This window comes from Haliaeetus albicilla, chromosome Z, assembly GCF_947461875.1.
Source record: "Haliaeetus albicilla chromosome Z, bHalAlb1.1, whole genome shotgun sequence".
Lineage (NCBI taxonomy): Eukaryota > Metazoa > Chordata > Aves > Accipitriformes > Accipitridae > Haliaeetus > Haliaeetus albicilla.
In genome coordinates, this window is record NC_091516.1 from 512861 (window position 1) to 538188 (window position 25328).

The 25328-nt window shown below is 43.8% G+C and overlaps 1 protein-coding gene across 1 annotated transcript; it reads left to right on the forward strand.

Annotated features, from left to right (window-relative positions):
- The first annotated feature begins 8600 nt into the window (after positions 1 to 8600).
- IL7R (interleukin 7 receptor) lies at positions 8601 to 25328 on the forward strand. Its single transcript, XM_009916931.2, has 8 exons — positions 8601 to 8753; positions 14033 to 14171; positions 15516 to 15670; positions 17270 to 17424; positions 18460 to 18637; positions 19502 to 19592; positions 21507 to 21582; positions 22971 to 25328. Exons 1-8 carry the CDS (start codon positions 8663 to 8665, stop codon positions 23472 to 23474), a joined length of 1389 nt encoding a protein of 462 aa, XP_009915233.2. The 5' UTR covers positions 8601 to 8662; the 3' UTR covers positions 23475 to 25328.

Genomic DNA, 25328 nt, shown 5'->3' on the forward strand with positions numbered 1-25328 from the left:
TCCATATTACATTGAAAACTCAGCATATTTGGAAACAATTTTTTTTGGCTGTTCCCTTCACCCAGTTCTCTACTTCAGCTAGGATGAAATTCTCACTAAATCAGATTATCTTCTTTCTTACATTTTCTACATCTTGCTATGATGAAATTCCCTTTACTTCTTTGGTCTTTTTGGTGATATGCCTCAGTGTAAAGCAAAGGAGAGCTGGAAAGGTTTGTTAGTCCCATACTGCTACACATTAGATGCTACACTGACACAGCAATCCCTCAAAAAGAATTACCACGTAGAAAATAGTAATAATAATATGTCAGTCTTCTGCTGTGCCCTGTAGACCTGCTGGACCCCACACCTGAAGCTTTCCATTGAGCAGACACTGTGCTCTAGATTTCAGTCCTATGTCACCATTCTTTTTTTCACATTATTGACACAGACCAATTTAATCCTCTAGAGAAAGAAAGGCCAACCATATTCACTTTGGGGTTTTAGTCTGCTTTGATCAGCATGGATAAGGAGCCATCTAAAAATGAAACAAAAATTATGAAGCAGATAAGAACCTTTCCCTTGGGATGAAGGAGACGGCCAGCAGGTCTGCGTTATCTCGGCAGATCATCTCTTTTGTTTTGGTGGCTGAAGAGCATTCTTTGTGCTCTGCCCTGGCAGAAGCAGGGCAAAGCATCGCCTATTTGCCTCCCAGTGGCGGCTGTGGCACTCTGCTTTGGGGGAACCAACAGGGAAGAGCAGCTCTGCCCCTGAGCAGCTACCCGTGGATGAAGGGAAACACGGAGCATGAGGAGAAGGGAGGGATGGCCGGAGTGGGAGCGAGCCCGCGAATGGGGACCTTGCAGCAGGAATGCAGACAGTGAAAGCAGACAGCAGCAGGCCTTAGCAGAGATTAAAAGAAAGAGACTTTCTGAAGGACACACAGGGAAGAGTGGAGCCTGTTGCTGGTAGCTGGGCTGAGACCAAGCCTGGAGAATGGGTCCTGTGTCACACTGGACAATATTTGAAATCTGATGGAGTTTTTCCTTTTCCAGATGTGAAAAATGTGAAACCATCTCTGGGTGGTTTTTAAATGCTCACTGTAACGACAAGATGACAAATCCGCATGCCAGCTCTGCCACCTGGGGTCCCATCACAGCTCACATATGTCCCTCCGCAATTAGTGCCTTATCTGCATATTTCTTTTTCTCCTGGCTAATCAGGCATAATGAATGGGCAGAAAACATGTAATTATTTTTCCCTGTTATAGAGATTTTCTCACCTCTACACTCATATCTAAAATGGAGGATAATCTTTCAGGTTGATCACATATATTTTCTTGTGGTTTTCTGGCACAAACTGTCTCAGTTTAATGATATCTCAAACATTACTCCTATTTAATTGATATGACATAGATGAAATTCATTTTGAACAGATAAACACCTCAGTGCACAAAATTTGTGCCAAACCAAGTCACAGGAATTATGTATTTTTTTTGTTACCTTTGATAATGTCTGTTTACAATATGGTTTTTTCAGTTGCAATTTCATTTTCTTGTATGTTTTTTCTCAGTTCCTCTACTTCTAGGTAGGTTTCATACCAGGAAGGAGAGTTTAAAATATATACAAATGTAAACACATTTAAATTATTACTCTCTTTTGTGACCTTTTGTTATCTAACATTTATCTAGTCCTCATTTGCTTAAGCATTCTAAATGTTTTTAAAATAATCAGTCTTGAAAAAGATTTTAATGAGTTTAGCCTTACTGATGAAGCTACATTCAACCACGCTAATTTTAACCAATAGATTCTGTTACTGCTATGGCTAACATAGCAGTATGGCTAAGTTGGTATGGCTGTATCTGGCTTTTCAATGCTGCTTGTTAAGCCACTGGAAGATCGATACGTACTGAGATGTGCAAGGAGAAGCAAAAGGAACCTATGGTGATATTCAAGGTTGCCTTCAGCAGCCTGATCCACCCAAGCTGCCACCCAAGTCCACTTCACATCCATCTAAACAGCACAAACCTTGGTTTAGAGACCCACCGTCCCCCTAAAAGCCCATCTCTGGAGGACTGGCCTCTCCCCAAGTGGAGGGCTGAGGACCCAGCCACCGTGGGGTCGGCGTTCAAGGGCTGTGGCACAAAACCCACGGCAATGGAGTGAGGGGACAAACATTGGCAGGGTCAGCCCCACGGCAGGGCACTCAGCACAGCAGCCATGGTCATTCCCATCCCACCTTACCGCAGCTCCCCTGGGGCCACGGGCACCCCGGCTTTGCCACACCACCTGCACTTGACACCAGCTTTTTTCCCTGAAGTTTCAGCTTCCACTTTTGTAACTCCGGCAGCTATTACCAAAAGTCCTGGCAGTACTTGCATACCGTACTGTGCCCAGGCAGACGTGGATCCTGTGCCTGCCTGAGTGGGAGGGAAGGGTAGAGGTAAGGGGGTGCTGCAGCCCTCAAGCCAGCACTGCCTGCTGGGTGCACGTCATCCCGCCCTCCCTCCCGCTTACCTGGCAGTGGCAAAGCCCCACATCCAGAGCACACTAAACATAAATACTACAAACGTTATTTCAGGTTCCTCACGCTCTTCTGCACGTGCCACCAGCCTCAACTCCCTCAAGGCGGTTTCTGTCCATCTGTTCCATTTTACGGGGGCATGTCATCACGTTGCCGCTGTTCGCTCCTTCCCTTTGTCCTGTTTGCTGAGGTCTATGCTCGCTTTTCATCTGGGGCTTACAAAAGAGTCCAAGTCTGTGTCATGGACTAGTCATACACTGGAATAGAGCCTCCTACGTCCCCTGGCTTTTATTTCTGGAATGGGGTCTGCATGCAGGAACACTATGGCTAAATATTAAATATCCAAAAGCAGCCACAGCTGTTGTGGACTGATTCTTAAAGAATATGTTCAGCTGAAACTAAATCAGGTGTTAGTAATTCAGGTTTTTAAATTAAAGGAAGTTCTGAAACCAAATTCACTAAAAAGAAAGACATTTCAAACAAATTTAATTTAAAAGTTGCAGGAGTCAGATTGGAGTATTTTGCACAATGAAAATACATTCACAAAATGCTTCATGGTCACTGAAATGGCAGGCGTTTGGCCCAGCATTGTGTTTGAAAAAAGTCATTGAGCAAGTACAGTGGTCTTATGGCAGGTGCTCTCCTGCCAGATCTCAATAAGTGAGTAATATGTCTTGCAGTAGTTTATATGTTTCTTTGAGAGCTAAAAAGAATAATGTGAAGACAATCTAAGCTTTCATTTCTTTAACCATGCTTTAACTCACGTTGTTGTACGGAAGAGCTGAAAATATTATCCTGAGCGCCCTAAAGACTTAGAAACTAGCAAGCAAATAAAAGAAGCCCAGAAGTGTTAATATGACTGTTCTTGTTCCTGCTGTTGCTGTCTTTGTTACGGGGTGGCGGGGGGGAGGATCGCCTTTTTCTGTCTGTCCTGTAGTTTTGGAGTCTGATCTCATAACATTTGAATGCTTGACCAAGGTGCACACCAGTCCCTCCTGCTTTACCCTTCACTCAGCAGTGTTTTTCTAACTTTTCTATATTCTTCCCTCAGTATAACAGGTCTCCTTGTTAATATGGTGCCAATTTATGAGTCCTGGGGGAGGAAGTTCAAAGCTGTAATTTAAAGTGTCAAAACCTCAAAGGCAAAGGCAGTTCAAAGAAACAGTCAAAAAATTTCTGTTCTCTGTTACCTATGGCTCCTTTCTTCAGGACAATGTGGTGACGAACTATGTACCTTCCACTCTGTATTGCTCTCATACTCTGCAGACCAGTGTAATTTGGTGATGGGGGAAGCATAATATCTTCCAGAGTAACTCCATTTAATCTCAGGCTTTCATTCGCTCCAACACTCTTACCAGAGCTGGTTTCTTAGCTAAGTAACAGCAGTGCCTACTCTGATGCTCGCTCTCTCTGTCCCCACCCAAGGCTTCAAGTTATGTTTTCCATGGCAATGTTGCCTTAAGCAATACTGACTTGCACATGTTCCTGCTCTTGGGCCAGCAAAATACTTCTTAGAGCAGCCTGAGGCTAACATGAAGTCCTTCAGCTGAGGGACTGTCAAGAGATGTCTCCACCAGGGAGAAGATACGTGGAACTGAGTTTTCAAAGCACGCCAGCAAGAAATGTCAGTAAGCAACAAAAAAGAAGATTCTGAATCCTTTTTTTATGTAGAAGTCCTTCTCCTCACAGCTGAAGCTGGCTGAAAGATTTCTGCTTCCCAGCATGTCTGGTTAAAAAAATAAAAATCTAAGTTGACAGTATGAAATCTGTTTGAGTATATATGTAAAGCATGTTCTAATGAGATTCTGGTTTATTACTTGCCTTACCTTACTTTACCAAACTCTTTGTTATCAACAACAATGCTAATAACCACATTTTTTAGTCTTAGGCACAAATCTGTAACTTACGAATATGGGTATTAACATCTTAATTTTAAGTGTTTATTGAATTTCATAAATTCTGTTTCAGAGCTGCATGAATCCCCCTGTTTGTCTTTCTGGCAATAATCTAACAAAACATCCTATGGCAGATTATTTTAACAGGTGTTTAGGGTATTTTTTCTTGAAGCTTTAATTTAATGAGATTCAGAAGCATGTTAAAGTTAACAAATTAAACACTGTATTGAGGGAGGATAAACCTAAACAGGTATTAAAAAGCCATCTTGAATCAGCACCCATGGTTCACAGAAGGGAAGGGAAATTGTGCCATCCTCTCCTCCAGCTCCCCACATCTTTGAGGAGTAGTGCAGAGTGGGTCAGGTCAGGTCAGGCAGAGAGAGCGTCACCCTCATTCTGTGATATAACGACATAATTTATTAATAGCCTAAGGAACAGAGGACCCCCCATGAGACAAAGAGGGCCAAGCCCAACAGCTCCTGCCAAATCTGATCAATCTGCCAATCAGTCCCAAGCTGGGCCATGGGTTTACCCTGGTTATCTGATCAACTGAGTTCCTCAAACCCGAGGATGCCTGTATCCTCCAACCATCAGTGTCTACATGACCTGTCTCCAGTGCTGCACAGTGGGATATGTCTGGAGGACCCACTTCATTTGGCTCCCACAGATGCTCTGGAATCTCCCTGAACTGGAATGTTTGAAGTGTAGTTGGTAGAAGGATGGGATCTACTAACTTCATCTTTCTAAGCAGGTACTGATAGTAGACTTAAATCTAGTATATGTGCAGAAGCCTTTTGCATTTTTTTGAGCCAAAGCAGAGTCAAAACAGCTTTTGTGTACTCAAGACAATAAAAAACAAGTGAACAAACAGTATAAGAAGCAAACAGAAATGCTAACTTGCAGATGACTTGCTTGGTTAGTCATTTTCAGTAGCTGCAACACAAGTGATAATCCAAGGTGGCACTGGATCATGTGGAGCGATCAGCAGGAAGTGCCGAGGACACTGAAAAATTGCTTTCCCCAGTCATAAGGGTTGTAACCTGGACTTTGTTGATGGCCAAAGATGTAAGAGGGTCTAGGGTGATTCAGAAGCTCCAAAGCAGAGTGTTATGACCCAAAGAGGGCTGGCAGACCAATGAAGCACAGGTACATTTTTGCTGGACCATCAAAACTCTTACCTGTTTAAACTGCTTTTTATTTTTTTTCTTTTTTTGTGTGTGTGCAACCCTGAATTAGGAGGCAGAAGCAGTGCAAATTTATTGCAAATGAAAAGCAATCCACTCTTCTTTCAGCCTCTCCTGGGTATTAACACTTCAGCCACCCTAAGATTCAGACTCTCACAAATTTGATTTCCTATCTTCAGGGCATTAGAGGAAGGCAACAAGGTGAGACTGATGGACTCAAATATGTCAGAAATCAAACAATTTTTGAAGCAGAGACCCAGAAGTAAAACAAAACATACTTTTGGTTCAGGGTTTTTCTCTATACTATTTTTTTTTTCTTTTCATTGTGGTCCCTCATTTCCCCACCCAGACAAGATGCAGCTATGGCAACATGGAAATCCCCTGAGCAGCACAGCTCTGATAATAAGATTGTTCAGGTTCAACCAAAATATTATGTCTGAAAAGTCGTCTTCTTTTAGTTTGCTCCAGCTGAAACAGGAAAAAAGAAAAAAAAAAGATCAAAGTGATAGCCCACTCAATTATAAACAAGACAAATTTAAAGTGAGAAGGTGTCATTTCCGGATAGCGATCAGTTTGCACAGGAGAGCCCTCCTTTATTGATATTTTGGGCTGAAAATCAGGTAAAAATTACCCTGAGTATTTCTAGAATAATATGATATTGAATATTTTTAAGCCAGGTGCTGAAATCCTTAAATAAACTTTTCTAAAGCAAGTCACGGGTGGGTCTTAGGGATGTGAAGTCACTGGGGCCCAATCTCATTGATGCAAGCTTGGCTTCAATGAAATTGGGTCTAGCATAGGAAACTCGAGAGGGAGGGATGAGGACTAACTACTCCTGAAGTCCCACCAGCTGACTCAAACCTCTGAAAGAGGGTATTTTTTGAAGGGATATAATGTGAATGGGGCAGTGACCCAAATAATTCTGTAAGTGAAGTCAAGCTTTTGAGCGAGGGTCAGTCAGACCATGGTGCTGCCATCTTCAGTGGCTTCGTGGCCCCGGTGCCATGTCCAGCTCTGGCTCTGCTTTGTATGTATCGGTGGTCACTGTGGCCTGGCAGGTCCCTCTCCTGTTTCTGGGTGGGAGGTATCGTAGAAGTCTGCCAAGCAGACATCTACCCCCCACCTCATCTTGGGCTCTTTTTGAATTCAGTGGAGAGAAATAAATGTATTTAGTTCAGATTTCATCATCTTTTGAATGTCTATGTTCGGATGAGATGAATCATGCTCTCCGCCGGCTGGACAGGAGTGAAGCATGAAGGGCTCTGACATAGGAGTATACATGGTAAATATGTACATATTGACCAATGAATCCAAAACCATTTTGCTGCATCTACTGAGGTTTAGTGCACCTTCAGGGAACACTTTGGTGGGGAGCCTCAGGGTCCAACCACAAGGAGGGTCTTGACACAGGTATGGGAGATGTCCATCTTATGGGCAGCCTCGCTGCGTTCTCATGGAAAGGGGACCATTTCTTCCCATTAAGGGAAGCAAGTGACACTGGAGGACAGTCCCTGATGTCCTGGCAAGAAGAACACTTTTCCAGACACAAGGGCTGAGCTTTCACCATTTTGGTGAGTGGTTTAAATTATTTCCTTGCAAATGGAAAAGCTGCTGTGGCTTCCATATTGAGTCTGCTTATTATAGTGTCATCATTCTTCTGTTTGCCTGGGCATTGTTACCAACTTTCCCCTCGGTTTCCTTTACGCCTCCGACATAAAGTTTTTTTGGTGCAGCCAGGGCTGTGCCAGAGCTTGCTCTTCTCTTTCAGGTCTTCAGCTCACTTGTAGTTAGCCACATCAGTCAGCCGTGTACATGGCCCTGCATTATGCTCTAGTATGCGTTGGTGTATACAGCCACAGAAAGTGTGCGAAGGAAATATTTAACACCTCTTTATCTTCCGCTTTCTGCCTCTGCTTTGTCCAAAGCCTGAAAAATTATGAGATGTACCACTTTGGTCTTGGGAGCTAGGTTTTGTAGGATTAGTCTTTTAAATCACAGATTTTCTAGGTCAGCATTGCCTTATGTGGGACTTCACAGAATCACAGAATGGTTTGGTTTGGAAGGGACCTTTGAAGATCATCTAGTCCAACCCCCCTGCCATGGGCAGGGACACCTTCTGCTAGACCAGGTTGCTCAAAGCCCCATCCAACCTGACCTTGAACACTTCCAGGAATGGGGCATCCACAATCTCTCTAGGCAACCCATTCCAGTGCTTCACTATCCTCATCATAAAAAATTTCTTCCCTATGTCCAATCTAAATCTACCCTCTTTCAATTTAAAACTTTCCCCTTGTCCTATCACTACAGGCCCTGGTAAAATGCCTCTCTCTGTCTGTCTTATAAGTGCCCTTTATATATTGAAAGGCCACAATAAGGTCTCCCTGGAGCCTTTTCTTCTCTGGGCTGAACAACTCCAAATCTCCCAGCCTTTCCTGATAGGAGAGGTGTTCCACCCCTCTGATCGTTTTTGTGGTACTCCTCTGGACCTACTACAACAGGTCCATGTCTTTCCTGTGCTGAGGACCCCAGAGCTGAACGCAGTACTGCAGGTGGGGTCTCACCAGAGCAGAGCAGAGGGGCAGAATCACCTCCCTCGACCTTCTGGTCACACTTCTTTTGATACTAACACTTGAAGAATAAACAACAGCAATCACACTTAGTGTTTCATAGCTGGAAGTTTTTTCTCCTTTGGACCTGTGTCCTGCCATTGAGAGGAAAATGGATGAGACGACTAAACCATGCTCTCAGGGAAATCAGCAGCAAAAATCCCACTAGCCAAGCCAGGACCACCATCCATGAAATGTGCTCCTGACCTACAGGACTTGACCAGATTTGGCCCAAGAAGTCTGATCCAGAAGGTCCTTAGTTTTGAAGTGGGAAGCATGTTTCAAAGTAAAAGTTCTGCAAATATCTTCACGCTGGCTTCCTGCTCTCTGCCACTAGTCATCCTTGTCGGCATGTTTACATTTCCCCTTGCCTGCGGTCTCTTTATCATGCAATGGGTTTGTTCTGCGTCTAGTATAAAGTAAGTGAGCGCGGGTTTCACACACACGCGTACTGCACACATGCAGCCTGTTCAGGATGACACAGACGAGTACAGTATTGAGCATTTTCGTCTTGTTTCTTCACACCACTTTTGGGGAAAGTGGTTGCACCTCAGCGGATGGTGATGGTGAGTCATTTCATCTTCATCTTTCCACTCATGTATGATCTTGAAAAACCTGAGTTAAGAGCTCCAAAATGCAACTGCTGTGTTAAATGTGTTAGTGTTTTAGCCTCCAGTATCTTTCTTTTAGTGCCAGTACCTGAGGCAGATGTGGAGCTGGACGATACCTATTTAATTCAATTCCCAAGTCTGCTGTCCTTGTAACATCCAAATTTGTATGAAATGACGGAAACCATAGCTGTATGTAGAGGCCATGCAAGATCAGACCTGTTTAATCCTTTCTTGTTGTGTCTAGTGTTCGTGTGAGGAATTATGCCTGGGCACGGGGAACCACTTCACTCTTCTGCAGCCCATGGTCACTCTGAGCTGCCATCAGAGAGGGGTGAGGTTCTGGCTTCTCTTGTTCTTGGCAGTTTCCTCCAAAGAAAATGTTTCAAGGTACCTCAAACTTGTCCCAAACTGTTCCACTTCAAAAGCCAAACATTTTCCCTTTTTCTTCAAGCAATTGCATCAGATACATCTGGGAGATAGTCCCAGTCTCCCTCGGAGTAGGGCTGAAGCAACAACTGAACCGGAGGTTCTCACAGCCTGTCACTAAGACCATTCCTCCCTTACTCAGCAAATAATTATAAATTAATTAAACAGTTTAAGTTTAGGCTTATTGCAGTTTTCATTTTCTCATTCAGAGAAGTGGAAATTATTTAGCAGCATCAAAATAAAAAATCAAAACATAAAGAGCAGCGATAAAACCACTGTTTCCGTCCGCTGTCCCTTTTCTCAAAAGGAAGCCAAAAAATTGGATTTACAGATTCAGTCCCAGATCTGTTAAACTCTTACTTGTCTAATACTAAACAAACAGCAGTGACAGAGCTGGTTGCACTCTGCCTGAAGGACACAGGCAGTTGCTCAGTTACTGATAGTTTTTGGGCTCCATTGTTTGGGAGCAAGAGTTTTTTCAGTTTTAGGAAGATAATGGCTGTGTTCCTATGCTATCTTACAGGTAGGGAATCTCATTTTCCCATGTGTCATGTATTATGACATGCATATATGCACACATATGTACACAGATACATATATACATAGGTAGGATATGCATGATAAGTTTTTCAGTCAGAAGAAAAGAGGGAGCAGCTCAGAACTGCATCTAACAACCTTGTTTTTTCTATTTGCCTTTTATTTATACAATCTGCAGCTCTTTAGAGCCGGCTTTGTCAAGCAGCTACCGTGGTGAATGGTCAATGCTAGTGATTTACCTCTGATGCCACTGAAATTTTCAGGGCTTCTCAGAAGCAGATATGATGAGACATTTCCTTGTTTTGTCACAAACTTCCAGTGAACCATAATTTGTTTAGACTTAAAGACAAACAGATTCAGAAAATCCCCACTGAGCAATTAGCAGCTTTTATGACTTCTTTATGAGTCTCATGGATTTGGCCAACAAATTAAACAACCCAGGGTAAAATCACCCGTCATGGATGTTTGGCTTTCACTCTTCACCTTTCCGACTCGCCCTGCCTCCCGGCAAAGTGCCGCCAGCCAACGCAGGCATGAGCTCACCCCTTCTTATGGGCAGAAGAGGGAAAAGCTCACTGCAGCACTTGCCTTCATCTCCTCCTCTTTTCTGAGTGACAGACTGCCTCCCAAGCGCTGTCCCCCAGCCTGGCAGAGGTGGTGGAGATCCCCAAAAGCCCCAAGAGAGCCACAAGCAGAGCTAAGAAGGGGCAGCCGCGGAGGCACAGGAGGGCACGGGCAGGGGGAGCGGGCGGCAGCAGGCTGCGGGGTCTCACGGGCAGGGCGGCTGGCTTCAGTGGTCCTCCCACCCAGACTTGTAGGGTTTGTCCAACCCACATCAAAACTGCTGTCATTAAAACGAGTTCTGCCTGAATCAGATCGGCACTAGAGATTTCTTATTACTCTGTCCGTGGAAACAGTCACTTCATTGGCTTTGGAAATTCCCCCAAACTCAGGAGGCAACCGTTTCTGTGAAGGACCTGCCATGGCTGTAGCTATGAGCGCAGTCTTTCTCCCACTAGAATCTCCCCATCTCAAGCCCCACCTTGATTTCTGCAGACCCGGGCTCAGGGCTCTGCCTGGTCTGGACTGCTCAAGGAAATAAAATATAGTCTTGTAAACTTTTAATTGTGTAAAGTCTTTAGCAGTGTGAGTCATACTGGAGTCATCAAAAACTTTTACACAGCAAACACATTCAAGTGTGGTGGTTCTGATGTTTAGGGAAGAAGCATAACTGAGGCTACATGCATATTTATGTCAGACAAAAAAATGACTGTCAGCCCATGGAGGAACCATGCCAGAAAATGAACTTCAAACTGCTTACTTAACACCATTCATGAGGTTTAATTATCATATATTCTATGGTTAGGATATTATTTCCATGAATAAGGAACCACGTAATCACAACGTGAAAATTCAGCATCAAAGAGGTAAAGTCAACTTTCCTTCCAGTGCGGCAGCAAAGGTACACCACGCTGATTAAACATTAAATGGCTGTTTGAACTGCAAGACTAAACTTTTTTTCTTTCCTTTCATTTTGCTGTCAGCCTGATAGAGAATGAATTAAAATTTCTGTCACTTTTCGGCAAAGCAGTAGCAGACATCTGAAAGATTTTTTCTGATATGCCATTTATTAATATGATGATTATCAGGTTTGTGTGTTTATGCAAAATCTGGTATATGTATTTGCATACACAGAGAGCACCAAGGAGCATCTCTCTGTTATACAAAGGAACATCAGTCATGCTAATTCTTAAGTTTTAACGTTGTCTTGAGGTAAATGAGTATAAATAAGCCAGTCTCCTGGTAGTTGCAAGTAAAGTCTTAGAGAGGCATAAAATATGACATATCTGTGCATGTGAGCTTTAGGTACATCTATCTATATAAATGATATATATATCATATATAAAATATGGGGGGGTCCACTTTATGCAGATTCATTTCAGCTTACTTGTTATTCCCTGAATTTTGAATATATGTATATCTATGTGCACACACTTTTACCCACAAATATGTAACTCTACGTAATATAAATTTCTGTACATATATGTCTGCCCTGATGGCGCAGGGCTGTGTTGATCAAGACTCTCACCTGTGTGAAACGGCTGCAGGGCTTGTTCTACGGTTGCGCTGACCTCTGTCTCTCTCTTGAATGTGATGGTCAAATAGAGCGAATTTGTACAGCACCTGCTTTGTCCGTGTCGGGCACTGCCGTCAAAGCAGCAGCGATGGTGGAAGACATCGCATTTCGTTGTCCTTCAGGGAGAGCTCGGCCCCCTGTGGGACAGACCCCACCAAAGCTGCGGTGAGAAGGGAAGACCAGAAATTGCTTCTTAGCACTGATTGCTCATGGTGGCAAATGGCCACTAAATCTTAGCTCGGGGGATAGATCTGCCTCTGGGTTCTGGATTAGTGCAGCACGGAATGCTCCCATCCCTCCTGCTGCCCACCACGGGTGCTGGTGGGAGCAGCTCCCTTCCTAGCCCCTGCCTGCACTGCTTTTGTGTTTTTCTCTGCATTCCTGACTAACTTCTGAATTTCTTCTTTTACTCAAAACCTGACTCCAGGTACACCTCAGCTCCAAGGTCAGGAGGAAGCACTGCTAATAGTGACCTGGTGGGGTGATACTCTTTGCTTACATTTTAAAACAGTGAAACAACTCTCCCCTGCTTTCTCTCTGCTGTCAAACTATGACCATTTTGGACCTTCAGATGTGCTCCCACGCTGGACAAGGTCTGGGTCTCCCTGTACACTGGCAGGATTGGCCTGGGATCAGAGGGCATCAGCAGCAGGACTATGAATCACAGTATCCAAGTAGCTGGTCACCTCTCAGTGATCCGATTCACCTGGGTGACAGCAGAGATGACCATCATTTTCTCTGGGAGGGATTTTCCATTGGAAATGTTTCCATGGGCATTTCCCCACACTGTTTGTGAGTATGAGTCACTGATATCGCCGGAGCAGCCAAGGTCTTGTTCTCTCCAAGGCAGGTGCCCCGCATGACAAGGACACATCTGAGGAGTGGGTAGGAGAAGACCACGCAGGGGATTGGGAATAGTCCCTGGACACAGGGAAGAGGGTTATGTGTCATCACAGCTACCCTTTACCACTGCTAAAAGGAGACAGAGGCATTCCTGTCCCAAGCATCTGCTCAAGGGATCATGGCAATAACCTTTTCCCTCTCCGCTTGGCTACAGTGGGTGAGATTTCATGAAATGAGGCTGAACTGGTAGTTTCCACCAGAGAGGACTCCTCTCAGAAGCATCAGTTTTGCTTCACTGACTTCATACCTGCCAAGTGTAGGACTTGAGACATATGCTCTTACTCAAATCGTGATTGTTTTATTAGTCATCAAAGCTAATTTGCAGGAAGCCACGTGTTCTGGCAGAAAGTCTGAGCATTCCCTCCTGAGCCCAAATTTGTGACATTTCAGAAAACTTTGTAGTACAATCAAAATGAGGCTTAATTGCCTCATGACACCAAAATACTCTTGCTTTCCTAAAATGACCCATATCAATTTTTCAGTCTTCTCAGAAACCTGGTAACAGGCCAGACTGTCACAGCATGGGTAGACGCAGAGTTTCTGATCTGTTTGTTTTTAAGAGTGTTTTCGTCCTTGACTTGAATATTCTGCTTTTTAACAGGCATCCTGAATACGTCTTGCTCCCTTTTGCATGCCCAAGGATAGCAGCATTTTGTGGTTCCTAATAGGAAAACCTGTTTGAGAAAGTTCCGAGATGATTTTCAGATGGAGTAGGTCCTGCTTTTATATGGGTATAAGGTTTACCTATAACTTTTAAAATGAGAATTCCCCTGTCCCTGGCTCAAACTTAGGAGGAATTAAACTGCGGAGTGGACAATATATTTTCTCTGTTTTGCACTTAACCCTGGGGCTTTTTCACAGAGGTTTCTGCAGGTTTGACATCAACACCCATCTTCGCCCATGATTAATAGAAAAGAACAGACACAGAGTGTCTCATCTGACCAAACCATCTGTGATGCTATGTCTTTTTATAGTTCACAGACAGATGATGCAGAATGTACCTTCGTGCGTCGTTAGTGGGTGGGCTTCGCTGGCATGCAGGGAGAGCAAGCTTGAAAGGTGCGAGTGGCTTTTAATTTCATTTTGAACAAGCTTTCTTTGCTTCTTACAAAACAGGTTGGTTGATCCTCTTCCTTTCAGGCAATTACATAAAGAAAAAGCCTCCTATACAAGGGAGCTGCAAATTGAATACTTTCACAGGTTCAGTAACATCCTGTGAATGTCTCCTCAGGGACTTTTGGAGATGACGAACCAGACAATTTTGAGTTCGACTGCTTCAGCCAGCTAGAATTTAAGGACTCCTATAGCAGCCTAACCTGCAATTTTACCGAGTTGCCTCCTCACCACACTAACTATAGCCTGGCCCTGTGGTAAGTGCTGTCAGTCCATCTTCAGGTAAACTTCTGGGAAGCAAATTGTTGAGCACCAGTAAGTCAAGTTGCCATATGCTGGGAAACAGGAGCAGCAAAGTTAGACACAATTCTGTTTCAGAGTGTTTTATCAAGTTTGAATGCTATATTCAGCAAAGAAGAAGAGTTTACTGAAAGACAACATAACTCCCTAATAAGAAAAAAAAATCAGCTGGAAGAGTCTGTAAAGGACATTATAATGCCTCCAACAGTCCTTATCTTGCCTCTGTTGCTCTGGAGCACCTGTAATATGGATGTAGCCCAGCATGAACTGAGATAATTTTTCCTTTAAATTAAATGATACTTAAAAAATCCCCATAGTAGCTTTTATCACGTGAAAAGCAAAAATGTTTTTGAAGAGGCAGATCCTTTCCACAGAAAATTATTTGGCAAGAAGGCTGATATTCCACCACAGAAAAATGCCTTTGTTTAAGTCAATATAAAAATGAAGCAATTGTATTCACACACACAGACACACAAAAACACACTAGAATGAGTGTGCAAAACCCCAACAGTTACCAAACACATCAGTCGTCACCACTTCTCTTCAAGGCCTTGAAACTCTTTTCCACCTTTTTTTAAACTGATGCACCTAGCCGAAAAAGATCGGATTTTGTCTCTTTAGCATATTTCTGCTTCTCCCTTTGCCTGTTTTTCCTGAAACTGAAAGTTCTCCAGCTTCCGGAAAAAGAAGTGGATTTTTTTTTTACCTTGCTATTCTAATCAGTACTTAATTTTTTTTTCACCTAATTTATTAGAATTTTTCTATTTGCGTGGGATTTATTCTGGATTTTGACTCAAATTTTATGACAGTTCTCAAACACAGGAGTCACACAGATGCAGGAACACAGAGATATATTTCCACCTCTGAAACTGTACCGTGTGACTCCTTCATGGGCTGGCTGACTCTTGACCCTGTATTTTCTACCACTTCAGTCAATAAGAAATTTCTCTTTATCTTCAGTGAGCATCTAAACCTATTGGTCTATATTTAAAAATGGCAGCAGTAAGATAATTTTTAAAGATACAAAGGTTTTGAACACATACATCTCCAATTTAATAATTGCATTTTTTTCTTGGAGAGCTCCAGGACTCTTACTGTGACTCAGGTCACTTGATTATTGTGCTCAAAGACCACGAGGAAAAACACTACCAATCTTTTAAACTCCTTATTTACATGGTGTTTTTTCTTATTTCACATGGAATCTCACTTCAGTTAATGTGAAATGAGCAACCAGGATTCGTCCCTTACTATGTTACAGTAAGACTGAGAAGAAATTAACATTGTCTCGCTTTGGTCAACAGTACCAAGGAAGACAGCAATTATGTGTGCTTCAATATGGAGAAACAGGAAGATGCGTATTTCTTACAGTTCACTGATATACTCTCAAATAAAGACATTTGCATGGTCTCTGAGATGAAGAGAAGGGTCTGCAGGAGTCTGGTTGTAACTGACATTGGTAAGACACTTAACATTTTGGACATTTTTAAGATAGAGGGGTTACTGGGGACAAAAATAGCCCAGCGCAAAACCTAAGTGTGAATCTGTATCACGTAGAGGCAGCACAAAATAGTGTCCTAGCAGGTCATGTAGCCTGGATTGGGGTGTTGGCAGAGTGTGGTGTTCCACTTGCTTCAAAGCCAAACATGATTAACCTCCATTCAAAATGTGCAGCTGAATTCTGGCTTATTGTAACACTCTGCCCAGCCTGAATCATGCACATGGGCAAAACAGCTGTTCCTGAGCGTGGATGAACTGTCAAGCAAGGACATTTTGTTCGTCTCTTACTAGGGATTGCACAGTTTCAGGACTGACCACCCCAAGTCTAGCATGAGGTCAGTAGCACAGGGACCGCAAGGTTGCAAGACTTCACTTTTTCAGACCTTGCTTCTTGGCGGAGCCTGTTGTTTGAATGAGGTGCTCAGGCATCCTGCAGTGCAGAAGGGACGACGAGAGCACATGAATGGGCTTGTCAAAGCCATGTTGGGGGACCTGCCTCAGCCAAGAAAGAGGGGCTTCTTAAGACCTATCCCTCTTGGGATTTGGTCTCATTTGAGGGTTGCAGAGAAGCCTGTGTAGGGCAGCTCTGTTCTGCTCTGGTGCCACATTGCTTTGCCTCCTTTTGGCAATAGGCATTGCGACATCAATCTCTTATGAAACGTTTCTGCCCCGGTCCAATAGTTTTGTGGCAATCTTACATTACCTCTGTTTATGGGCCAGCCTGAACCATCTCTGGTGGCGTCTCCTCTAGAAACTGTGGGTTCTGCATGGAAGGATTAAGTATTTGGGGGTTGCAGGAGGAGTGGGCATAATTTCTGGCTATATGCATTTTTCTGAGAGGAAAGAGTTATGGGCTCTCTGTTCCTGTGAGAGCTGATGGACTTTACATGGCACATTTAGGAAGCCTCAGTGACACAGACTCCAGTCCCTGCAGACCTCAGTCACATCCAGCTCCAGCACAGCTTGGAAAGAGTCCTGAGGGCTGCATTTTGGACTTGATTGTACTTGCATAGATGGTCATTTGACACAGTCTCCTGCAAACCTGTCAAGTGTGGGTTCATAGCAAGGGCCTGGAGCCACAGTCTCCTCTGGGGGGGGACGGGGGATGACACAACACTGTTAAACTTTGTCCCTTTCTCTGTCCTGGCAATTGTACCCATACCCTCCGCAGTGCCTTCCTCCCAGAGCAGCAATGGGTTTTGCCATGGGATCTCTGTCTCAGAGCACTGGTTAGAGGGACTGAATTTCACATGTTCAAGCAGTGCTATTGCAGGGGTGAGCAGGCTCAGGAATTGCTTTCCAAGACTAAATGTCACACCATCCCTGCTGGTCACACTGCTGCTCCAGCAGCTCAAAACTGAGCCCCTCGCAGGACCAAGGTGTAAGGGTGAGCTGGGGCTCAGCACGAGGCTCACCCAGCTCAGGCCAGCCCTCGCTCAAGGTAGGTCACCCTGCAGGGGTTGTAACTTGGACTTTGTTTTGGCTTTTCAAAACCTGTTTATTTTGTAGTAACATTGTTCTACTCCTGTTATATTCTGGGTTTTTTTATCATTTGCAGTTAAGCCTGAAGTACCATTCAATATAAACGTCACATATCAAAAGGAGGCAAATGAATACCTTATTCATTATAGTACACCACACTCATGGAAGAAATACTTAAAGGACAAATTAATACACCAAATAGCCTATCGACAAGAAGAAGGTACTTGGAAGGTAAGCGATGATGTGTTGGTGAACTTACACTAATTTCTGAAATTAAACGTTATCAGAAATACCAGTATCAGGTAAAAACCCTCAAATCTGCATTTCTACAGTTCTCCAGCTGAAAACTTGGAAAGGTGCAATATTTGGCATTTGGAAATTTCATCACTTGAAACAGTTCCCCACTGACAGCACCCACGTCTGTTAGACACTTCTCTGGGCTAACAAAGTTTCATTCACTTGGGCTTTGCAGTGGGAGGAGAAGACATAATGTAACAAGCCATCCTAAGTGTTTGGATGGCTTGCTCTTTGCTGTGGTGGTTTTGCTCTTATCTTCTGTGCTCGTCAGTCAGTAAATCGTTATGACCCCTTCTCTTAACAACAGTTTCTTTGTGTCCCTTTTTCACTGAGCCTCTCCAGGCTTTAGGTGCAGCCCTGCAGCTCTTCCACCCTCAGACCACGTTTCAGGCTGCAGCTGCGTGTGAACTGGATCTGGTTTGGGCAGCCGTTGAAACTCTAGTCTAGATGGGGTGAGGGGGGGTGTTTGAAAGCGTGGACTACACCTGGTTTTTGCAGAGGGAACACAGGAGACCTGTAACTAGAAAAAGAATGCAGGCAACCAAATACATGGAAATGAAGAGCACCAGAGCTGCACTGTGGGATTCCAGCTTCTTTCCTGGAGCTGCTCTTTCAGAAGTTGTCTTTTTATGCTGCACAAACATATTTTTCCCCCTTCTCTCTTCTGAGCTCTCCCAGGGAAGCATGTATTTCCCACTGCAGTGTTGGCAGTAGCAAAGCATGGTTAATACTTCCAGCTGTTTTCCAAAGAGCTTTTATCCAGCATTCATCTCTCTTCTCGATACTGTTTGGACTACCTTGCTGTTAAACTAGACTGACGCCATGATGACCACCTGTGTAATAACCAAAGACAGGGAACAAACAGCACAGTACTGCAGGGATGTACCTGGTCTTGCACATTTTGCTGAAACTCAAAGATACTTCTCCTCTGTCTTCTAGAAGAATAATCGGAATTTTTTTTGTGTTTAGACAATAGAGTCACCATACCTTCAGGTAAAGTTACTGGGGAAAAACCTCGAAAATGATGCATCGTATGAGGTGAAAGTACGTTCGCAGCCCAACGGAGATTATTTTAAGGGCATGTGGAGTGAATGGAGCGCTTCCAAGAGCTTCAGGACCACAAGGGAGCTGCACTCCACAGAGACCTGTAAGGGCAGAAATTGCTTTGGTCCACCTTGAATAAAGCAGAGCTAAGGGTCCTCAGGTCCCTGACCAGCCCTGGCAGCAGCACTGATGAGAGGATGGGGACGGAAGAGCTTGCGGTCACAGCAGGGTCAGGCCTTACAGGCACCAGACACCCCAGAGGAGATGACCCAGAAAGTGGCTGTGTCACTCTGGTCTGGGGCTGACTCTCCATGTGAAGTTAAATCTCATTCAGAGTGATAAGATCAGATGAAGTGCTGCTGTAAGGGCATGAGGGAGGTGCAAAGGGAGGTGAAGGCTGACTCACTCCTGCTTGCTGCCTGTTGGCATGCAGGGAGGAGGACCAGCTTGCACTGACTGTTTTAGGTAAGGCACAAAAAGCGGTGAAACATGACCCATTTCAGGGCCCTGGATTTGTGTGTGAACCTGGCGTGTTAATCACAAATATGATATGGGATAAAAATCTCATCATTGCACTTGTAAACATGAATAATTCTTCTGGTCTTTGGGGTCCCTTCAGTCCCCAGGAGCGCCTCAGCACCACGTGTGTGTGAATTCACTTCAGTGCTGCTGTAAAGGCTCGATGAGTGGTGGCTTCAATGTGCTGGAGGTGATAGCAGACTTCTAGCTGCTTTAATCCAACCTGGGACCCCAGCTTGGAGCCCAGCTAAGTGCTGATGCTCTGGCAGTCCACCTCTTTCTTCCTTCAGGGAGGCACGAAAAATGCACCACTGCACCAGTACAATGATAGGCAAGTGCAATGCTTGGCATTAATTCCTAATTCATTGCCTGAAGAGACATTACAGTTACAGTGGCTTAACAGTGAGATATTTACATGCATTGGCTGATGTTCTTTGTTTTTCTTTAGATAGCAGTGTGGTCGTGGTAATACTCTCCATCCTGGGATTCATGCTGTCCATTGTCATGATTGTCCTGATGGTAACTTTTTGGGAAAACAGGTAATCTAAGTCTCTTTGTATCAGAAAAAGTGTTGGAAGCCAATCCTGTTCTGACAGTCTTATTGCTTTCCCTGTTACACTTATGAACTATTCTCTTTCCATCTCTGGACCTCTATATCAAGCCAAAGGTAGGCAAAGAATAGAAGTGGGCAATACAAGAGAGGGTGTGGCAGGTAGAAGATGACCTGCCACCTTGAGCAGACTTCAGTCTTGGGCTCAGAACACTCAGACCTTTGGGGAGCTGAAGTCACCAGGAAACACTCACAGAGTTAGTGTCTCACTGGAGTCAAATTTGACTCAAGCTTCAAGCAAGATCCGGAAAAGAAAGCGGCCTGCGGGTTTTTGTAGAGTCCCAAGAGCTGTGGAAATGGTATACTGGGGAGATTGCCTCTTGCCCTTTCATAGGCTGAGTCAGCAGGGTGTTTGCTCTGCAGCATTTTCGGAAGCAGCAAGGCAGAGCTCTCAGCAGCAAGGGCTTGATGGCATCAACCACTAGCCCAGGCAGGTCCACATCCAGCCAGCCATGTGGCAAAACCAGGCCCTTCATCCCCCAAGGAAGCAGTCATGGCAGAAGTGGGACTGGAGATATGTTCATTACACAGGCAGTCCTTTGTCTGCGTTGGGGTTTTTTCATATATTGGCTATACAGCAGTACATAGATAGCTGTAAATGTATTTTTCAATGTGTGGCTATGTCTGTTTATATAGAATAGATAGTTCACAAATTTCAGAAAATTAACAGATATGTAGATAATCTAGTGAAACCAGAATTTGAAGCAAAAAAGTCCCAAATTTAACCCTAGGAGATGAACCCCTCACTAGGCAGAAAACACAGGGCTGTTGGGAAGCATTCAGAGCAGCCCGTCCATGGCATCCAGCTCCACTGACATCCAGGGAGATGGCTGCATGCAAGCTGCTTTTTGGGGACAACACTTGGGTTGTGCTAACTCCTGAATTGCACACGGGGATTGCCTTGGCCCCAGTCAAACCATGCCAAGAACAATTTTAATAATTAAACATTTTAGACACTGGAGTTATCTGCCAGGGAATGCTCCCTGGTGCTGTTTTATTTGCAAGTATAAATGTGGCTTGAGATTTCTAGCTCTTGCTTTTTACTGTTGCTGAGCACCTGCAGTTCTCTAACTTTCTAGAAGTTCTGCTTGTGTAAAACTGCTGAAAAAAACAGGCTTTTAGCTGGTGAGAATTTTTGAATGCAGAGATTTCCCTTTTAAAAACAAGAGGGGTTTATATGTGTGTGTATATATACCTACATATACAGACAGATATATAAAATGAAATATATATTCATATACATCTATAGCTGTATTTTTATCACTGCAACATTGAATGTCAGTCAGGCAATATTCTCTAGATGCATCATAGCTGAGGGTTTGCAGCAGCACAACAAAAGAACTTTCCTAATCAAAGCACTAAAAATGAGACCTGTGCGACAAGGCTACGATACAGGTAGCTGGCCAAGGAGTGGGACAGTATGCAGTTCTTTGACTTATGTAAACATGCAGAGGCAAATATCAGCAAATTTGCACTTTAACTGCAGCATCTTTTTTTACTTGCAGAAATCCTTTTCACCATGCAAACCCCTGTTAACACAGCTAGATGCAAATGAGTTCTTCACCAGCATAATTTGCTGCTTTTCCAGTACTTGGTGAAGTGTCTTCTTTCAACTGTGACAATTTGCGCACTCAAACGAACAATGAGTATTCGGTGACCTTCATAACTCATCTTCCCCTGTCTTTGTTTTATTCTGAGACTTCTCTGTTGTTATTCTGAGTAATGTAAGCTAACCCTAAGGCTTTGTGAGAATTAGGACAAATGATGCAATAACTTCTGATATCTCAACATATCCCTCTTTTGCTGCTGTTGAACTTCTTTTTGTGTACTGTTGCTGTTTCAGGATCAAGCCTGCTGTGTGGCCAAACCTTCCTGATCACAAAAAAACACTGGAACAACTATGCAAGAAGCCAAAAAATGTATGTACCTCCACTGTTGTTTTCACCTGAGTATAGAATATTGGGAACAAAACTAGCACTCATGAGAGATAGTACATGCATTGCTGCATGAACTGAGACATCTTTCAGAAATTACTTCTACATTTCACTCAAGAGAGTCCACATTTTCACAGGCAGATTCTAGTCGAGGGTATGGAAATAACAGACAATTCAACCAGTGCCTGAGCTTTGACTTGTGCAAAGTAATTACAGAGGGCTGGAGAACTTGATATGTGAAGAAAGGTTGAAGGAATTGAGTTTGTTTATAGAAAAGAGGAAGCTCAGGGTGGGGACTACTAATCACAGCCTTCCAATACCTAAAGTGTAGTTAGATGGAGGTGCTCTTGCCACAAGACTGCATGGTGACAGGACCAGAGGCAACAGGCACGTGTTGCTTCAGGGCAAACTTCATCTGAATATAAGAGAAAAATCTTTCTCCATGAGAACAATTAAATATTGTGTAGGTTGTCCAGAGAAGAAGTAGGTTCTCCTTTGCTGGAAATGTTCAAGGCTTGGCTTGATCGGGCTCTGGATAACCCAATCCAGGTCCTGCTTCTGGCAGAAGGTTGCACCAGTTGGACTCCCGAGGTCCTTTCCAACTGAGATGCTTTAGTGATTCTATGGAAGTGTGATCATGGGGCTGGATGGGGCCCCTTTGCAAACATCCCTGGTGATGCCCGTGTACCCTTATATGGCCAGCAGAATTGCTCATACACCATGCAGTACATCAACTGCTCTGCCAGATAAAAGCCAGATGGACAAATGTTATAAACTATAAGGTGTGGGATTAACCCATTGCCTTAAAACTATGTGGCTAGTGCATTTTTTCACTAAGAAATTAATCAGTGCAGTTCTCTTCAGTTGGTACATTATTAGCATGTTCTTAATTTAATAAGAGGTCTAAGATGACTCTCCCACCCCCCATGCTCCTCAGTGCAGGGATTCTTAATGTATTTCAGGAAGTCGTGGCAAACTTTTACTTCCCTCACTGCTAAATTAAGAAGATAAAACTGAAGGGAACCACCTGGGTTGGCACACTCATTCCTGTGAAATGGCAGACATGCAATAGATACATGGCTCAGAGAAGTCTCTGAAACACCAGTTCCCACCACATTGTGTAGAGCGTAAAACGCACTCCGGTGACGCTGCCTTCAGGAGGCCCCTGGGTAGATTCAGATTAATATGGAAAAGGATTTTAAGCCACATGATATTTTATTCTCTGCTAACCTATCGTTCCGCCTGCTCACAGTTACTTTCAGAGTTAAAGAAATAATAAATACCCTTCAAAAATCAAATGAATTATTAAAGTACCTTTTCTCTTAAGCTAATACCCACTGTTAACTGACCATGCTATTCCCTTTGCCATGCAGAATTTTGATATAAGCTTTAACCCAGAGAGTTTTGGTTACGTTCATATCCATAAAGTGGATGGCATTCGAGCAAAAGCTGAACTGGAAAATTTTCTGCAGCCATCAACTGCTCCAGAGACAAACCTTCCAGAAAAATTTAGGAATGGATCAGACCTGAAGATGATCCCTGTGATGACAGACAAAAGCAACCTAAACCCCTCTGTGACTTACGGAGGAATCTGGCCAGCTGAAGCCCTGCACAGGCTCCTGGGCACCAGCCAGTTTGCAGCCACTGAAGGCAACTGCGGCTCCAGCACATACGAAGTGTGCCACAGCAACAGGGTGCCCCTGTGCAAGGATGGTTTCAACCTTTCCTCCGCTCCTCCCCAGGAACCCTCTGGCCAGCCTGGACCAGAGCCCCTAAATGGTGACACCGCATCCCAGATGCTGCCCACCAGTGAAATGAGGTCACCAAACAATGAGGAAGCCTATGTCACAATGTCTAGCTTCTACAAAATTCAGTAAACCTTACAGGAATGAGAGCGTACCATTTTTTTCTCTAACACAAGCAGGACACTGCAGCTTTCTGGTTTGTTTTCCTGCATCCTGTGAGTTCCAACTCCGCAATGCACCCTGCTCGCAGTGCAATGTTATACCTGCAAGGAAGTGGGTTCTCCCATGTTTCAGTGATAAGCGGCCTAACCTCAGCTCTCAGTATGCTGGTGGCAATCTCCACTGCAACAGAAATTAAATTTAATTCAACCTGACTTTAATCTTCACATCTGATTAATCTGGAGCAATGACACTGCAGTCCTAGCTGAGGATCAGAACATGCCTTCTAAAAGTTAATCAACTCTTCTGTTAACCTCTTAGTTGCAGAATTAAGCTCTTATTAATGCCTAAGCAAGAAATATGGCAACAAATTCAAGTTAAATGAATCCAATCTCTTTGAAACAGTGGTAGGTCAAGAGTAACTCCTCTGCAGTCAGTGGAAGTCCACAAGTTTGCACAACGCCAGTAAGTGAGAGTTGCTATCAAGCATTAGTTGCCTGGGGATTCAAGAGCTTGGTCACTGCAAAAGGAATTTGCTGAGCCCCCAGGAAAAAGGGCACATGGACTCACCTTAGGAAGATGTTTTCTCAGACCAATTTTTTTTTTTTTTGAGAGAGAGAGAGATTAAAACAAAGCAAAACCCCTACATGCCACTACTTTTTGCTGCTAGTAAAGATCTGCCCCAGAGCCAACTTTAGGATCCACAGGTACTTCTGCTAGTGCTATATATTAAAGATCTTCAGTTTTTCATGTACTAGCAATGTTTAGCTAAGAAAACAAAACAAAATTAATGAAAAGCAAAGTCCCACCTCTTCCTATAAACTGAATTGGGCCTGTAAAATGCATGATGCTGTCTTTCTTTGCAGCTCTTGTGCAAGCAATAGTGCAGCATGTAAGTACTTTCCAGGGCTGAATGGACCGTGTTTGTTTACTAGCATTATTCCCAATTACTGTGGCTGCAGGAGAATACTTTGAATTTGGCCAGGCAATGTTCTCATGCAACATCTGACCTAGGAAGATGGATGGAGTGTCATGGATCCTGCCAGTGATCAGAAGACCTACAATTTTTTAAAAAAACCCTGTAAATTGGCTGGCAATAGCACTTGGGGGTTTTGGTTTGGTTGGGGGGGGTTTTGTTTGGTTTTTTTTTTTACATTATGACTAAGGAGGCATCCTGTCCCTTCCCATTCACCTTTCTCTGGACTCTGTGCCCAGCTCTAAGGGGTTCCCCACATGCTGCCATGCAGAGATGGCTGAGCCACTTCACAGTCCCTCTGGGATGCTGCGCATTGTGGAGCACATGCTTGGAGATAAAGCTGCTACAGCCACATGGTTGCATGACAGCCGAGCAGTGTGGCCATGGGAAATCCAAGCAGTTTTGCTGCACTCGGGGATTGGGGTTCTCCTCACTGTGCAGTCTCAGTTCCTCTAGTTGCTTGAAATTCTCCTTTACTGAAATGTATTCACGTTCCCAGAGCCTAAGGATAAAAAGAGTCCTCTTTCATCCTCAGAGCTGCTCGAATTTGTTCTGACTGGTAATAATCACTGAGATGTCACTATATCTGATGTAGCCTGCTGGAGAAAAACAGCACACCCAAGAGCATTCCACCTTCTCCACCTCCACCCAACACCAGGGAAACTTTCAAATGGGGATAAACTTATAGTACCTGCGTGCAAAGGGGCTGAGGATTTGGCTCAAGGCATTCCAGTGACATTTTACAGAATGGTTTTTATTGCTTTTTCTCGCCAAATGAAACATTGATTAATGCAGTGAAAAAAGATGAAATCCCTGGACATTCATTTGCTTTGTAATGCTTGTATTTTTTT